The sequence below is a fragment of the Alligator sinensis genome, unplaced genomic scaffold, assembly GCF_000455745.1.
Source record: "Alligator sinensis unplaced genomic scaffold, ASM45574v1 scaffold601_1, whole genome shotgun sequence".
Lineage (NCBI taxonomy): Eukaryota > Metazoa > Chordata > Crocodylia > Alligatoridae > Alligator > Alligator sinensis.
This window is the reverse complement of record NW_005841905.1, coordinates 1,445,005-1,460,924: the sequence shown is the minus strand read 5'-3', so window position 1 is coordinate 1,460,924 and position 15,920 is coordinate 1,445,005. Positions and strand designations below refer to the sequence as shown.

Sequence of the window (15,920 nt, the reverse complement as noted above, 5' to 3'; positions counted from 1 at the left end):
TCCCTACACTACTCCAATGAAAGCTGTTCCAGAACCACTGTCCTCAGATGCTTAGGTACCTTCTATTTAATTTTCAGCCCAACTTTGTCCTTCCCTCAGTGTATTGAGAGATAAATCGTCTCTTTCAGTCTTTCATTTCGCCAATTTAAATCAGCTTTTAGTGTCCTCCAATATAAACTTGTTTCCCTTATCTGAATAGACCTTTGTCTGTGTCTTTTCAGCTTGACATTATCTCTTTGCAAATGGGTGCCCAGAGGAGTACACACTATTCCAGAGGAGGTCTTATTAGTGCCCTGTACTTCTGTCTGCTGGAAGTGCTTTTCCCAATCTAACTGAGGAGCACATGTGCCTTTTTCACAGTTGCATCTCATTGGTGGCTCAGTCATCCTGTAATCAACTAATGCACTCAAGTCTTTCTATTCCTTTTTGCTTCCCTACTAAATCCTTAGCTTATTGCAGAAATTTTTATTAGTTAGGCAGAAGACAGGGTAGAGATGTACCTTATAGACTAACAGAATTGGAGATGTAAGCAAGAGCTCACTTCATCAGATGCCATGAAAGGACAGGCACAGAGCAAGCTCTCTTTGCATTAGTCCTCACATGCATGAACCCATGGTTTAAACACATAGGTGTTATACCGGGTCAGACCACAGGTCCCAAGCCAGTATTCTCTCACACTGGCAGAACATACTTCATGGTATTCAGCATAGTCCCATTTTTATTACTCCAGGTTTCAAGGTCATGTGGCTCCTTTTGTACAATACCCATCCTCCTCTGTATTGAGCATCTCAACACACTGTCCCAACAAATGTCATTAGCCCTCCCTTTGGTATGTCCAAGTCACTAAGAGGATATTAAAGCTCAGTTTCAAGACCGTCTTTTGAGCAACTCCATTAGTTTACTCAAAATACACTTTTAAAAGTTCACCTTGAACAGCATCATCATGTTAGACTGATTCATTCTTAAAAATAAATCAACATATTGGTTAATTTGCAGTACAATCAGCTTTGACTGTAGAACCAGGAAGCTCAACTTTCTAATGCTCATGGATGAGCACATTTTGTTGCTTTGGCAACATACAAATAAGACTACTTATTTACAAATACAAGAACATAACCAGTAGCATAGGAGTCAGACCAACGGTCCATCTAGCCCAGTATCCTATCTTACACAGTAGCAAATTGTAGATGCTGTAGAAGTTGTAGAGCAGGGCTGTCCAACAGTGGGCCCCTGCAGCTGCCCCTCTCACTGCCTGGCATATCGCATGCAACTTTCAGTCACACCAAAGTTGCACAGCCCTGCTCTAGAGTAATTCGTCCTGGCCTGCCCTCTGTGGCAACACCCATCATTGACTTAGGGATGTTAGAGGACACATACCTGCATGTTCTGCTTAACAGTGCTCAATAATGTTTCCACTTGTGGTGCATCTTAACCTTTTTCAAAAAATACAAAATGTTACTTCTTGTCCTAACCGATGTTCCCTTTAAAGGGAATTGGTCAGTTCCTCTCTGTGCTGTCCTCGAGCTCATGCACGTAGCATTTATTCGTTGCATTGTAGAGTACCTACAAGCCAGTCCTGGACCAGAATCTGTAGTTCTTGGTGCTGTTTAAATACCAAACAAAAATGCAATCCCTGCTGTAACGTACAAGCCAAGAGATAACTGATGGATAGAGATTGGTAGATGCAAGGACGAGACAATATTGATCAGTTATACGCAGGAACATTCCCCTAGCTATTTTCAAGATTTTTTGTAGGCATCTGTGCAAGTGAGAGCAAGTGCAAGACCTAGGGTAGCTTTGTGGGTATTTATAGGGAATGTGAGAGCATTCTGCCCACTGCCAAGCGGGCAATGGAGGCTCCTGCTTTTTGGCTGTGGAAGGCAGCTGTTGACATTTTGATGCTGAATGAGGGAGAATAAGGGAATGGAAGAGACTATGAAAGGCGTTAAAAGCAAAGACACAGCATACATCTGATGTGGTAGAAAAGGAAGAGACAATGAAGGGATGACTGCACAGGGAGATTAACACGATGTGCTAGAAAAATGATCCTTTCAGCAGTATCTTAACAGACACGAGTGGGGCCTTTGTATCTTTAAAATCACTTCTGCTTGCAAATCAATGTGAATGGAAACTCAGCTTCTGCTAAACTTGCCATATGAACACCTTTGTGCATTCAGAAAGGGTAGATAAACATATTATTTTAAAGTAGCTTTTAGAATGAAAGGAACATGTTGACATATATAAGCATTTAAGAATCACAGGTGGGTTTGTAATTTCACCAAGCCCTGCTGCAGGCATTGTGCATACATGATTTAGAAATTGAATGGGGTCTTGATAAATCTTGGCCTGCAATTTCTTAATTGGTTTTATTTTGGATAAAGTTAAAAAAGACTTTATTCAGAAGCAGAACATTCCTGTCCATTTCAGTACACGACTCAGTACATCCAAGTCATTTCACATGTGTGTGCGCGTGCACCCCCCTTCCCCCCCACCTTACTTAACTAGTCTTCTGCAACTGATGCAGCATTGTTCATTAAGTGCCCAGTGAAGAAACTGAAATACTTTGGGAATTTAATTGTTCCAACATGATGGGATATTCTCTCTTGGTGAATGCTCGAGAAGCATAAAATACACTCTTTTAAAATAAATACACTTAGTGTAAGTTTTTAAAACTCTCTTTTTAACATGTAGCAGTTTCAATCTCAAAACTGATTTTCTGCTGCTAAATTAGTAGGGCCCTCTTTGTATTGATTGCTTTTAAATAAATTATTTACAATTTTAACATAAATTATGTATTGAAAAAACTCACACTACATAATGCAAGAAATGCACTCTGGGCAGGAGACCTAACCTCACTGACATTGCTGCATTTAAATTGGTTCAGTTATTCTCCATCAACATGGATATTACTGTTTAGAAGACAGTCCACAGTGATTTATAGTGGGGTCATTTACACCTTCGTATCATGTCCTGAATTATCAAGTACACTGTCTGCCACTGGCTAGGTTAGTGGCCACTTTGATTTCTGACATGCATAACACAACCATCTCCTTACTGTTCCCTGGCCTCCATCCTATTTGCCTGTTGATCCATCTGTGCCTTCTTAAAATAAATCTAAGCTAAAGCCTCTCTAAAGTAGGGTTCGTCTTTGTTCTACATGTCTACCGCACCTAGAAAATGAAGCGATGGTTTCTGAGTGGGGGCCTCCAAGTGCTACAGAAGCAAAAGTATTTGCTTTTTATTTTGTATGACGAGCTGAAGTTCATGTTGTGCATTAACACAAGATACTGAGGAAATACACCATAAAAAGTGAAAATATTTTATTTACACGTTTTAGTTACAATAAACACGCTTAATTACATATTGATATTTGGAGCATGGAATCACAATATAAAAGAAACTGGTACAGTGATTATTTCTGTATTTTCATTCTTACATTCACTGTTGAACATGTTCCACAGAATATTTTATGCAAGTGGAAAAAATTGATATAATTGGGAAAGATTACATCTAAGAAATGAGATGTAAAATAACTTGTGTAGATGATGCTGTAGAAAACATGCAGCAGGTGAAACCACAGTGGAGTCAGTATCATGATACAGTCGCCTCTTGAATTTTTATTCTGAACTGCCAATAAACAAACTTAATAATCCAGATTAGAGCAACACAGTTTAAATGATAGTTTCAATATACCCAAATATATACAACATTTAAAAGTTACAGGTTAGGAAGGATCACATTCAGTAATAGTAATAGAGGAAGAAGTGTGTTGACAGGTGCTCATTATTTCTAAGTGGCAGTAACAAAGTACTATTACTATCACTGAATTCAAGAACAGAACTCCTGAAAAAAGAAAGGAAAGGAAAAAGTTAGTCATTAATCCTGTATCTCCTGGTACGCCAAGATTTTTAGAGCAAGTACATAAAGTGCTGTCACTTCTCTATGTGGATAAGCTGTGAAGCAAAATTGTTAGAGTTAAATATTATTTTTCCAGTGCTTTGGAATCAGTATCATCTCCAAAAGTGAAGAACCTGTAAAAACAGCCTGTCCCTGAGGTGGCAGATATATATATAACTAAAGTGGAAAGATGCAGTGCAACTTCCTTCCAACACAGACTGATATCCCAAACCAGTTGGTTAACGAAACAGAACAGAGAATGCTTTAGAGGGATAGGTATCTCAGCAGACATACATGAGGGCATGTATACATGCAGACACAGATGTGATGTATCGAAGGCAGAAAAAGCCGTAAAGCAGGAATTGCAAGCAAATTAGGAATAAGGGGAGATAGAATAGGGGCAAGGGAAGAGTGAAGGAACAGGCTGAGCTGAGACTATCCGATAAAATAAAGTGGCATAATTTGTTTTAATGGCGAAGCTTTATCACTAGCCTGGTTGACAAGATGAACAACAGACGCAGATGATCAGCTGTGGAAAAATCAGGGTTAATGTCTTTGCAGTGCCTGTAAATGATAATATATATTAATCTGAAAGATAAATTAATGAAAAAGTCCCATCTCCTGAAAAAAAGAATCCTGGAAAAAGCTACTGTTATTGAAAATTAGTGTTTTATATCTATTCATGCAAAGTAAATGCGTCAGATGCTCAAAAAATTACCGCCTGTAAAGAAAAAACTGAACCATTAATTATATAACGACGTAAAAATGGTCACAAACGTTCCAATTAACAGCCATCTTCCAAATAAGCGCGCACAACCAAAAACGTGTTTAAGTAACTTTACACAGAACTGCTCTCAAATACATACGTAATTTGTAATAAGGTTTAAAAGATTTTAAAATTCATCAACTGGAATAGTTTAAAGTTAAAAACCCTTGATGTACACCTGTTGAGAAATTAAGTATATATACAGACCCTTTCCCATTTAGAGTTGGAAAAATGTGTTCAACCAAGAGGTGAAAAAGCAATACAAGTGCTTAAGGACCCAGTGAAATTAACCTGCCCATTGACGTTTCATAGTATGAAAGATATAACATGTTCCCACCAAATTAAGCATAGAAAAAGAAACAGAAGATTTTAAAAAAATACCCTGCAAAAGGCAGTGCTCTAGAACAAAACAAAATGATCCTTCCCAACCATATTATACCAGAACATGGTATACGTGAGGATCCAATATGAATCAGTGTTTTCGTACACAAGACCCTGCGCTCATGTGGATAATAAGTTAAAAATGTAGGCATTATAATAATAAAAATTAATTAGGTTACAAAAACCTTACACAAAATCCTTAGGATTCAATACTAATTTGAAATAATGCTTCTAGTAAATACTTTTAATTAGTGTTTAAAGAAGGATGTTAAATAATGACATTTAATAATCAAAGTCAGTTGAAATGCAACACCAAAACAAGAGCCTTGAATGCCCCTACATGCTCTTTAAAATCTAGCTGGACCTTCGGCAATCTGTCTAGTATCTCCCCGCCCATTTATTTTTTTCTCCAATACTGCTGCTAGAAAAATTAAGAAGTACTAGAAATAATTAAAAAACCCCAAAACAAACCTGATGCCAAGGTGACTAAAACACACACAAAAAACCCCCTGTCTAACAGCGAGTATCTGAAGCCAGAATTGTATCTTTTGAGCAGAAACAGTCAGAGGACGTACACCAGGCTAAATGGGTTGGACAGTGCACACATACAGAACCGTGGTGGAAAGCAAATGTAGAACATGTCCAGAGAAGCACGACAAAAGGCAAGATTCACAGCTACTTTATCCAATTCTAGGAAGTGCACACGGCAACTTCTTGGAAACTGCAGAGCTCTGAATGCTGACCAAATTGAAGATACTAAACTGTATATATATTAAAAACTATCAGCACCAAATAAAATGCTCTTATTCTCCAAAGTAGTTATAATTAGTTGCTATCATGCACCCAAGGCAATAAATGTAGCAACACACAAGCAACCTGAGTTCACCTACAGTTGTAAAAGTTCTTCAGGCTAAACCTTTGTAACAGAATCCTACTGTGAAAGGAATTAAGATGCTCAGTATATCTAGTAGTTTAACAACTAAAAGCTCCTATATGTAGAGGCATGAGTTTTCCAAATGGGGTCTAGAACTACCAATTTAAAGATCTGTTTCTGCCCTAGATTTTGCAAGTTTAGCTGCAGTTTCTCATTGCCATCCTACTTTTTGTTCAGTTATATTGGAGATAATTTGGTCATTCTTGGCTCACATCAACTTGCTAAGATTAACTTCTGCCCCTAGAGGTTATAAAATGTGTGTTATAATTCCTATAAAGATTTTATAGTTCTGAACTCCTGCCTAGCTACACACGTGCACTGAACTCTTTCTAAATATTTCCTTTTTTTTTGGCTGTACAAAACACCATACCAATCACTGATATTGTGTTGAGACTAAAATTTAGCATGACCAACTTGAACTGTGTGTGGAATAAAAAATAACAACCCCACCTCCCAAACTTTGAGAGCAATACAATAAGAATGAACCTTCCCAAAACCCAAACCTCAGCCTGACATGAGAAAGTAAAGACAGGGTACTTTGTAGCCCACTCAACCTTTAAGGACAGAGACTTCTTAAAAATAAATTAGAACATTTTTCTAAAATTTTACACAGTTTGGCCAGAGCAGTCTATTACTCAAGATGCAGTATGATATAAAAAGGGAACTTCCAAATGCCACAAGATCAAAACAAGGTAACTCAAAAAGAAAAAAAAATGGCTCCACATAATCACCTACAATATATTTACCTCTTAAAATATGACTGCTAAATTTAAGCTAATTGTGAACAAATAATACACAGATCAAAATATATGTATTGACTTACTGGCATCTTTATAAAAATTTGAAGGTATACACAAAACACATCAACATTATGGAACTGTATCCATTAAACTTAGATAAGACAACACAAAAAAAAAAACCTAACAAGTAGCTAAGATGTGGTTGAACTATAAGCACTTTGAATAACATTTTTTAATTTTAAAAGTTCCATATTTACATACTACATTAAATGCAATTTTTGCATTCTGCGTCTTATTTTAAATGCATGATAAAGAAAGAACAAGATAATGGTTGCAACAGATCTTCGAAGAAAGTTGAGTTAGGATGACCAGATTTAACTAAGTGCTGTAAGAGATCATGGAAATTACATGGCCTTCTAGTTTTACCTCTTCTTCCTTTGCTTTCTTTGGGAGGAGCCACAACAAATGCAACTAAAAGTGGAGCTATCATTCAAATAGGTTACAACCAACAAATCCAACTGTAACTTAGGAGACTATTACTGAAGATATGTTTTACTGAAACACTTTGGATGAATGGCTAACCTAATAGTTGTTTTATTTTTTTTTACTACTGTACTGTTTAGATCATGTTAAAAAGATATGGGAATATACAGGATGTATGTATGTGTATAATTATATGCATATAGACATACACACATATAGCACACTTATCAGTATATGATACCCAGCTATTGCAGTAAACAGCTAAAATCACTATCAAATATGTCTGCACTCTACCTATGCACAAGCAGTAATCTATTATGTTTTAAGGGGGATATATACATGTATTAAACAATGCTTACACAGCCTCAAATCTACTTAAATTAGAAGACATTGTTCATGTTATTTTCAAGCCACACTATAGCAGTGGACAAGTTTTGTTTTGTTTTTCTTGTTAAAAAAAAAAGAAAAAAAAAAAGAAAAAGCAAAAAAAAGCGCCTTGAATAAAAATTTTTAAAACCTGCTCAGCTGGCTGAAAGGGACTGATTCAAAACCCGCTGATGTCAATGGAGACCTTCCACTGACTTCTCTGAACATTGGATCAGGCCCCTTATTCCTTAGGCTCTAAAAAAGCCCTTGATCGGCCATCTGCTTGTAAACAGGACAGCTGATCAGCTGCAGACATGCCCACTGCTGAACTCAGCTACACGACTTCATTCTAGTTGCATCCAGTCCGTACGTCCATAGGAAGATACCCCTATCGTTTCATTTTTTTTGCATGTTTTTTCTGATCACCTCATTTCAGAGTTGTTCTTCCACAGTGGGATCAATGACCTGTATAGATGTAGGCATTCCTTTTAAAAATAACAACCGAAACTGTGTGGCGTGGGGGGGAGGGAGCGGAGGCTGTAGTGCTCATGGAAGAGAAGAGATAGAGAGCTCTGGACTGGGCCAGGCTCTGTGAAGTCAGGCATCATGCTAACTTACACATACGGCTTTGCCAGTTGCCAGTGCACTTCTGCCTGTGACACATCTACTGGTCCAGTCTTGCAACTGTCCTGAGCAAAGAATACCAGCTGTGCTGAAAGATGCTAAGTGTCAGGATTCAGACTTCTGCAAAAAGCCAGAGTGAGCTAGGTGAGTATAAAACTCCCATTTCTGGGAGCGCTCCAACAATGCTGCTGTGATCTGTTAAAGTAGCATACTTTGCTAGGGTCCTAAATGGATTTCTAAATAACTCTCTCTTTCTTTTTTTTTTTCCATTTTCCAGTGTAATAGTTGTAATATACAACCTTATCCCTGCATTATTTCAGTGGAAAAAGAAAGCAGCTTTGTCTGGGAGACTTCTGACAATATTTACTGCTCAATCATTAATTTTTAGTAACTTCTATTTAATTGGCAAGTCAGTAAAAAAAAGAAAATTGGCGAGAAAGCCAATTAGAAGGCCTATAAGAACTTTGTTAGTACTAAATCTTCCACAAATGCTAAGGTTAATAGCAACTAATTTGCTTCACACACCCATTCGTCCATGTTCTGGCATTTATTTTAGGTTTCAGCTTTTATACTACTGTAAAATTCACTGCACTCTGTCACTGTTTTTCTGTTTGTTACTTGGGTCTCAATAAACCTACAAAGACCCCATAGGTACCCAAGTTCAAAATGCAGGTCAAGTACTTAAAGGATCTAACAACACCCCCACACCCCCAAATCTAAGAATGGAGGAAATGTTTCAGTAAACCTGAGATCAGATCTAAGTGATGGCATTTTACTAACCATATCCAAGAAGTAACTGAAAACTTGTTCCTTTGGAAATTCTGTCTAGACAGTGCCAACCCAAAGGAAGTATGGTTGATTTTATTTAGTGTAAATGTCCTTAATCTTTGCACATAATTTTTGGAACTGCTAATTTCAGCAGCAGCATAACATCCCCATAATGCCAACTCAATTAGGAACACCATATCACAAAAGAAATGCTTCTGCTATTATGGGAATTTTTTTTTTTTTTTATGTTTGAGCATTAATCACAAAATAAATGCCAAAGAAAAAATATCTTAATAAAAATAATTTTAAGGTAACTCTGGTACAAAGTAATTATTGGGAAATATACTATTTTTTCTATGCCAATTTTTTTTAAAACAAGCACCTAAGTGCTTTAGTTTTAACTTGTACCTTGCATTCCCATTTAAAACAATCTAAACTGTAATCAATACCACTAAGAGTTAACTATTTCATGATGCTACTGGAGGGTGAAGATTAAGATCTTTCTTTTAAACCCAAGGGGGAAATGTAGCAATGACATTTCTACACAGTGTTTTACTTATGAGCAGGAGAGAAGGGAAAAGGCGGAAAGACTGTACTGGACTAGAAGATGCCAAGAAAGATTTAACATATTTACAAAAAGAGAAACTCCAACCTTCCCATGTCACCTCCAAATCTTCTTGGCATACTACCGATCGGTTAAATAGACCATGTTTTAATCTATATAAGAACACACCTTTTATCTTCTTGGCGATACAGACTTATGTGTTTGGTTTAGAAAAGTGAGTTTTCATTTAAATACCTTGCACTGAAGATAAGAGCAACCATTATCAAATATTCTTTGCTGTAAAGTGAGTTTTTAAATTTCTCGATGTAAATGTTCTCTCTCAACTCAAGTCACTGTGATCACACAGTAGCATCCTGAAGAATAGTGTCTACATGCAATGTAAGCACGCTGAAAAAATCTACAGTTCCATGTGGTTACAACAGAATGTGAAGAAACTGAACACAAAATCTCCATGGCGCTAGATCCTCTCAAGTTCACCTTTTCTTGAAGACATCTTGTTTCCTTCTGTAGTTCCACAGGCCAGTTAATGAAAGACAGTAAACTGAAAAGATTTCAGATCCTGATAGTTTTGCCACTGAATCTTCCTGTGTAGCTCCACAGTAGACTTCATTTGTTCACAGATTATATTCTCAGCAGCTATCACTCAACTATCAGTGCCACATTAATATGGGACAGATCTATCATATGCCTGCAAAACGTTAAAGAAAATAGTTTCAATTTGTTAGACAAACTTACACTACCATCCATGGACAGAAAACAGGACGATGGAGGTCAGTAGTAAAAAGTGTCTGACTGGATTAAGACAAACCTTTTTATAAGAGACTGCAATACAAGCTTCTTTTTTTTTTTTTTTTTTTTTAAAGAGGGGAAACAAAAGAATAAGGCAGGGGTTAATTATTTACCTGTGGAATTTCTGTTGAAATGCTAATGCATGCGCTGGCTCCTTGAATTTCGCTATGGCTTTCCGTTGCTGAGGAAGCATCTGTAAACTCTACAAGGGAAAAAAAAGACACGACTTATTACAGGTTTCAGTTGCACAGCAGTCATAGGAAGCTCGCCATTTTTCTCTTGAGAAATGCTTGTAGGCTCACAAAAGGGAAGTAGACTGTTAGTATAGCTTTTCACAGGACATAGATAAAATTACAGTTCATTTGGTTCCATTTGTGGCTTGTCACGACGGATCAAGTCGGGATCACTGCAAGACATTTCCAAGGAAGATGTAGAGATTGTAGGAGTTCTAACTAACATCTGCGCTAATGGGAAAAATGAAGTAGCGAGTGGCTAAGTGACTTAAGGTTAGAGCCCGACTCCTTCAATGTGATTTGTCTGGGTAAAGCACGGCAAAAACACAGAGCCTTACTATCCTGGCAGGGGGTCGGACTTGATGATCTGCTCAGGTCCCTTCCGACCCTACCAACTATGAAACGATCTTCATTGGGAGTATCCATGAATACACAGGGTCTCCATTGATTCCATGGAAGCATCAGGGACAGAGAAAGGCACAAAGTCTACATCTCAACTTCAGGTCCTGTACCTTGATCACTGAATTCAAGTCTTCCACTCCATTTTAACAACATACACACCATACATTTTAACACATTCAGCCATAAATCCTGGAATATACACCACCACTATCAAGATATGCAGGAGGCAAAATAGAAACAACATATAATCTTACTAATATAAAGTTGTTTTTCCTCTGTATTATTGCTAGATCCCATCTAAATTAAGACTGCACCCTTCCTGGTTTTTACAAAGCACTGAACACGCTTTCTGGTATTGTCAAGTGTGTAATATGGCTAAGATCACAGCTCACCGTTGTGTGTTGCCATTTGCAATTTTGCAGAATTATCACCTCATCTCAGAGAAGCCAAATACAGCATCTCCAAAAAGTGGCTCTTGCACTTCCTTATAGCCAGACATACTAAAATCTGCTTCTCTCTTTTGAATAATAAAGTGACAAAACCAAAAGATTGGTTGCCACTACTACAGTGACTTATAACCCCGTTCCGAATGGCTGCTTCCTCACTTGATCTCTGACCAGGCAGGTGCTGCCTCAGCTATTGTGCGGTACCTGCAAGTTGCTCTCCTGCTATCTCTGGCATTCAAGGACTTCAGGGAGATACTGCTGTACAGTGAGTGTTATGTTAACATTTTTCCTTTCCTTTAAATTAAAGCAGCACTAATTCTAGTAGACTTATTTGTTTTACAGGAATGAATACTTGAAGGGAAAAAACTTACTTTCATTGATATGTTTAATGTTGGATTATTCTTAAAATTTTTTTTCATTAATATTAAATTAAAAAAAATATTAAATGGAAAAATGTCTTAACACACAAAACAAAACAAAAACCCTTTTATAGAGGCTATGGCCAGGAGGGACTCCAACGATCTTCTAACCTGATATCCTGTATATGCAGCCCACAGAATTTTTCCCTGAAGCCCAATTAAAGCTGATATTTATAGACTCCAAGCTAGTTCACCACCTCCTCTAAACTGTTCCAATGTTTAATTATCCTCATGGCTGAGAAAACCCCATTCTTAGATTCTTACCCACAGGAATGCACCTAAACACAGAAATCAAGTCACTTTTTACCTTTCTTTTTCGCAGACTTACTAGATTGCGTTTCTTAGCCTCACCTTGTAAAGCTCACTTCCCCAAAGTGCTGGGATCACGCATGTCCTGTCCCTGCTCCTTTGAACTCTTTCTAGTATTTCCATATTTTCAGACGTAAATACCAGAACTGGACAGAGTACGACACGACACATTTACTCTTAAGTAGCACGCTGCACATTTTATTCCACGATTATTTTATTCTGTAACAGAGTATATGCATGATCAGCTTGCTCACACTGACAGCCAAAATAGGCACGATTACTGCACATGGCCACTGGGTGGCAGAGAATCAATTTACACTGAGTAAATGGATACTCCCAAAAGGTACCAGATAACGCAACTCATTCACCAGAGTAACTTTCCCCAGTGTAAGTTTATTTCAGAATAAATTGAGAATACTCCAGAATAAAGGCATTGTGGCAGAGTCCCCATGAGTGGGAACATGTAGTTTGTGGCACCTCAAAGTCTTCCGAGGGGCCACGAGACATGTGGCGCTCCCGATTTCATTCACCGCACTGCATATTTGCAGTGTGGCAGGAAAATTAGATATCGGGAAATCCAGGTATAAAAAAAAAGCCACAGCAGAAAAAGGCGGGGTGCCCAAAACCAGAGCCACGCTCCAGCTGCTAGCCAGGCCGGATCACCACTGCTGCTGCCCTGGGAGGCCCCCAGGTAAGGTTGCTGGGGCCAGCCCAGGTGCTGGCCCTGGCCTCCCCCACCCCACCTGGAGCAATCTGCCGTGCACTAGAGTGCATGTGCAGGGGCATGCCCCAGGACCACTAGCAGCAGCACAAATATATGCTAACTGCTAGCTGTCCGTGGGGAAACGCACATTCCCACTCATGGGGACGTGCCCTGTGCATCCATACCCACGGTATGGGAGCAGTAGTCTTACCAATGCTGTTTACAGAGGCAAGATCACTACTCTACCTCTACCTGAAAGTCACTTTTTTATGCTTGTATTAACCCTTTAAACCACAGTATTACACTGAGTTCATCTTGAAGCAGTCCTCGATTACACATGATCAAGTCCAGAGCAGAGGCTCAGAGCAGCCCCGTGGCCTGGCCAGTGTATGAGACCGTGCCAGCAACTCTGCTGTCAGCAGTGCCCCTCCTTCAGTCACCATCCCCCAGTTACACTACTGGTTCACAGCTCCATTTTCAGGATGGACCATGATTCTTGGAACTTCACAGAAATCAAAGCCCTGCCTTTACAGCGGACCATTTTTTTTTTTTGGGGGGGGGGGGGGGGGGGGGGGGGGGGGGGGGGGGGGGTGTTGCCTCTGTCCCAGAAGCTGAGTATAAGTCTGTGCATGTATTTCTGCTGAAGGTTTTGCTCAGATAAAATGCATGCAAAATAAGTGTCAGAACTTCACTGAATGGTTAGGGGCAAATTTCATGACAAACTTTTTAATGATAACATGCTGCCACTAATGAGGTAAGGCTATTACTTTTTCTTCTTTTAACATTTAGGTAACCTGCTTTATGGTTCATTCATAAGAAAATATTTTTCACTTAAAGAGTTCTGTGTTTCATGAACATTAAAAAAACAACTTTAAAACAAAACCCTACTGTCCATATACGTGTATGCTATGTATGCAAACAAACGATGCTTTCCTTGTACGGTTCCCTTTCACACGCTACTACATTTGTCATATTTTGCAGGTTGTACACAATCACAGTTATACAGTTGCAGTTTATATACCATCCTTAAAAATACGTTTTCTCAATCTTACAAATCAAAATTGAACACCAAAAGTGACAGTAAAACAATGACACTTATGTTTGAATAGAGGAAAGCACAGATGCACATTTATGTAACAGCCTGTGGTTAGTGTACTCATCCAGAAAGTGCCAGATCCAGATTCAGTGCTCTCCTTTGGATGAGGGGGCTCAAACCCATGCAACTCACATCCCAGAAACGTGCCCTAACCATCCAGCTAGAGTTCTGAGGGTCTCTTCACCTCTCCTATACAAGCTGAATTGTGGTGCAAAAAAGAATACAGCATATAAAAGGTAGACCACTTTCTTCACTTCCAGCAGCTCTTTTAAAATCAAGTATTCACAACAACATTTTGCAGCTCTGCTGGTGTGTGGTTGGCATGCTAGGAGGATGTCCAAGCCTCTTGGGGGATGCAGGAAGAGAAACACCTAGTTTCTAGATCCCTATTGGGCTTTGGTGTGAACTAGGTATGAAGCTGCTAATCCCTGCCAACACTGACACAGTTGTCTACATGAAGAAGGGCAATTCTAAAGCCTCTCAAATGCCTAAAAACATGAACTAGAAAACTGAGTTTGTCTCCAGTGCCAAGCAGTGGCTGACTGGATTGAGCTGAGAGTACTCAAATGCCACATGGGTATGTGTCTCCGGGCCACACTTGAAGGGTGCAGGGTTTGGCCGCCTAGCCTGACTCTGGGCTGTTGAGGGGAGGGTGGGGAGCGGAGCCTGGTTTGGCATCAGTCAATGCCAGGGAAGCCCCTAAATGCCAGCATGCTCCCTGGCATGCCCCTGGATGCCTCCCTGCGGGCTGGATGCAGCAGGGTAGGGTCTGGCTTAAGACAAAGGAACTTTGAAACAAAGTATTTTTCTACTTCAAAGTATTGATATGTTGTATAAAAGTCGAGGTGGAACTTTAAGGGTAAATAGTTTGGCTTCAAACTTTGACTTATACAGTGAAATACTAAGTTCGGTTCTTGATCTAGTCCACAGAAGGCACAGCTACATGTGCAATTAATTCACAGCAATAAACTCCAGCAAATTGCGCCAGTTTATTGCTCCCGGGCATGCCTTTAAATGTGTGCCCAGGACCACAGCACGTTAAGCCAGGTCAAAGCAGCCCTGGCTCAACATGCTGTGGAAGAGCTGTCTGAGGCACGAGGGTGCTCTACTACAGGGTCAGCCCACGCTGAAGCACCCTCATGCCCCAGCCAGCCCCGTTACCGTGTGCGCATTGCTGCTCACAAAAAACCTCTGCAGCAGGGTAATACTTGTGTTTACAAGTATTAACCTGCTGCAGTTTATTAGTTTTCTGTGGCGTAATAGGGCAACTCCACAGTAAGTGTAAACATGTCCAGACTATAACTAGTAAATGTCTCATGTAGATGTGTCCAGACTATAGCTAAACAGCCTTGATGGGCTCAGTTCTTCTTCCCACTAAGGCCACTCCTCACCCTTAGACTGCTCTATCAATGTAAATTGCGCTAGCATTGGGACCCCTTTAACTTCCAGATCAATAAGTGTGTGCCCTAGTATCAGTGAAAACAGTTATTTTAGTTCACTTTTTAGTTCCCACTCAGTTTACTCTGCAGATTACTCTCTCGATGTTAATCGCACTGTAAAACTAACAAAGCTTCCTAAAAGTTTCCTGCTGCTGCCTCCAGGAGTGAGGATGGCACTAGCACAGCTAGAACTACAGGGCAGGAGCTATCTAATGGAAAGGAGGCATCCACAGTGCAGAGCCAAACGTGAAACGTGCCCCCATGGAGATGAAATGTAGGTCAACGTGCCTTCTGCATGCCCTTGTTTATTACATGTCTTGGAGCTTTACTGAAATTTACTGCATAGCTTTTAATATTAAAGTTTTCAATGTGAAGGACACGCCAGCTTTCACAAAAGGGAATCACTGGTAGAAAGCACCCAACATTTCACCTTGAGGGGCCAGAGAATATTCTCTTGTTTCCCTCCAGGAAGCACTGACAAAAAATTGCTAATTAGGTCTATTTGTTAGTGACATACACTTCCTTAGCCATGTGGTATGGTAGCACTTGCAGAATATTTC

The 15,920-nt window shown here is 39.4% G+C and overlaps 1 protein-coding gene across 1 annotated transcript in view; it reads right to left on the bottom strand.

The window, feature by feature from the left end:
- Positions 1-3,315: 3,315 nt before the first annotated feature.
- RBM33 (RNA binding motif protein 33) overlaps positions 3,316-15,920 on the bottom strand; it is a 164,448-nt gene continuing 151,843 nt past the window's right edge. Inside the window, exons 19-20 of the mRNA XM_025197781.1 lie at positions 10,427-10,515; positions 3,316-10,212 (exon numbers count right to left, since the gene is read on the bottom strand). Coding sequence (XP_025053566.1) covers positions 10,164-10,212; positions 10,427-10,515 — 138 coding nt within the window. The 3' untranslated portion in view covers positions 3,316-10,163. The remainder of the gene's footprint in view (positions 10,213-10,426; positions 10,516-15,920) is intronic.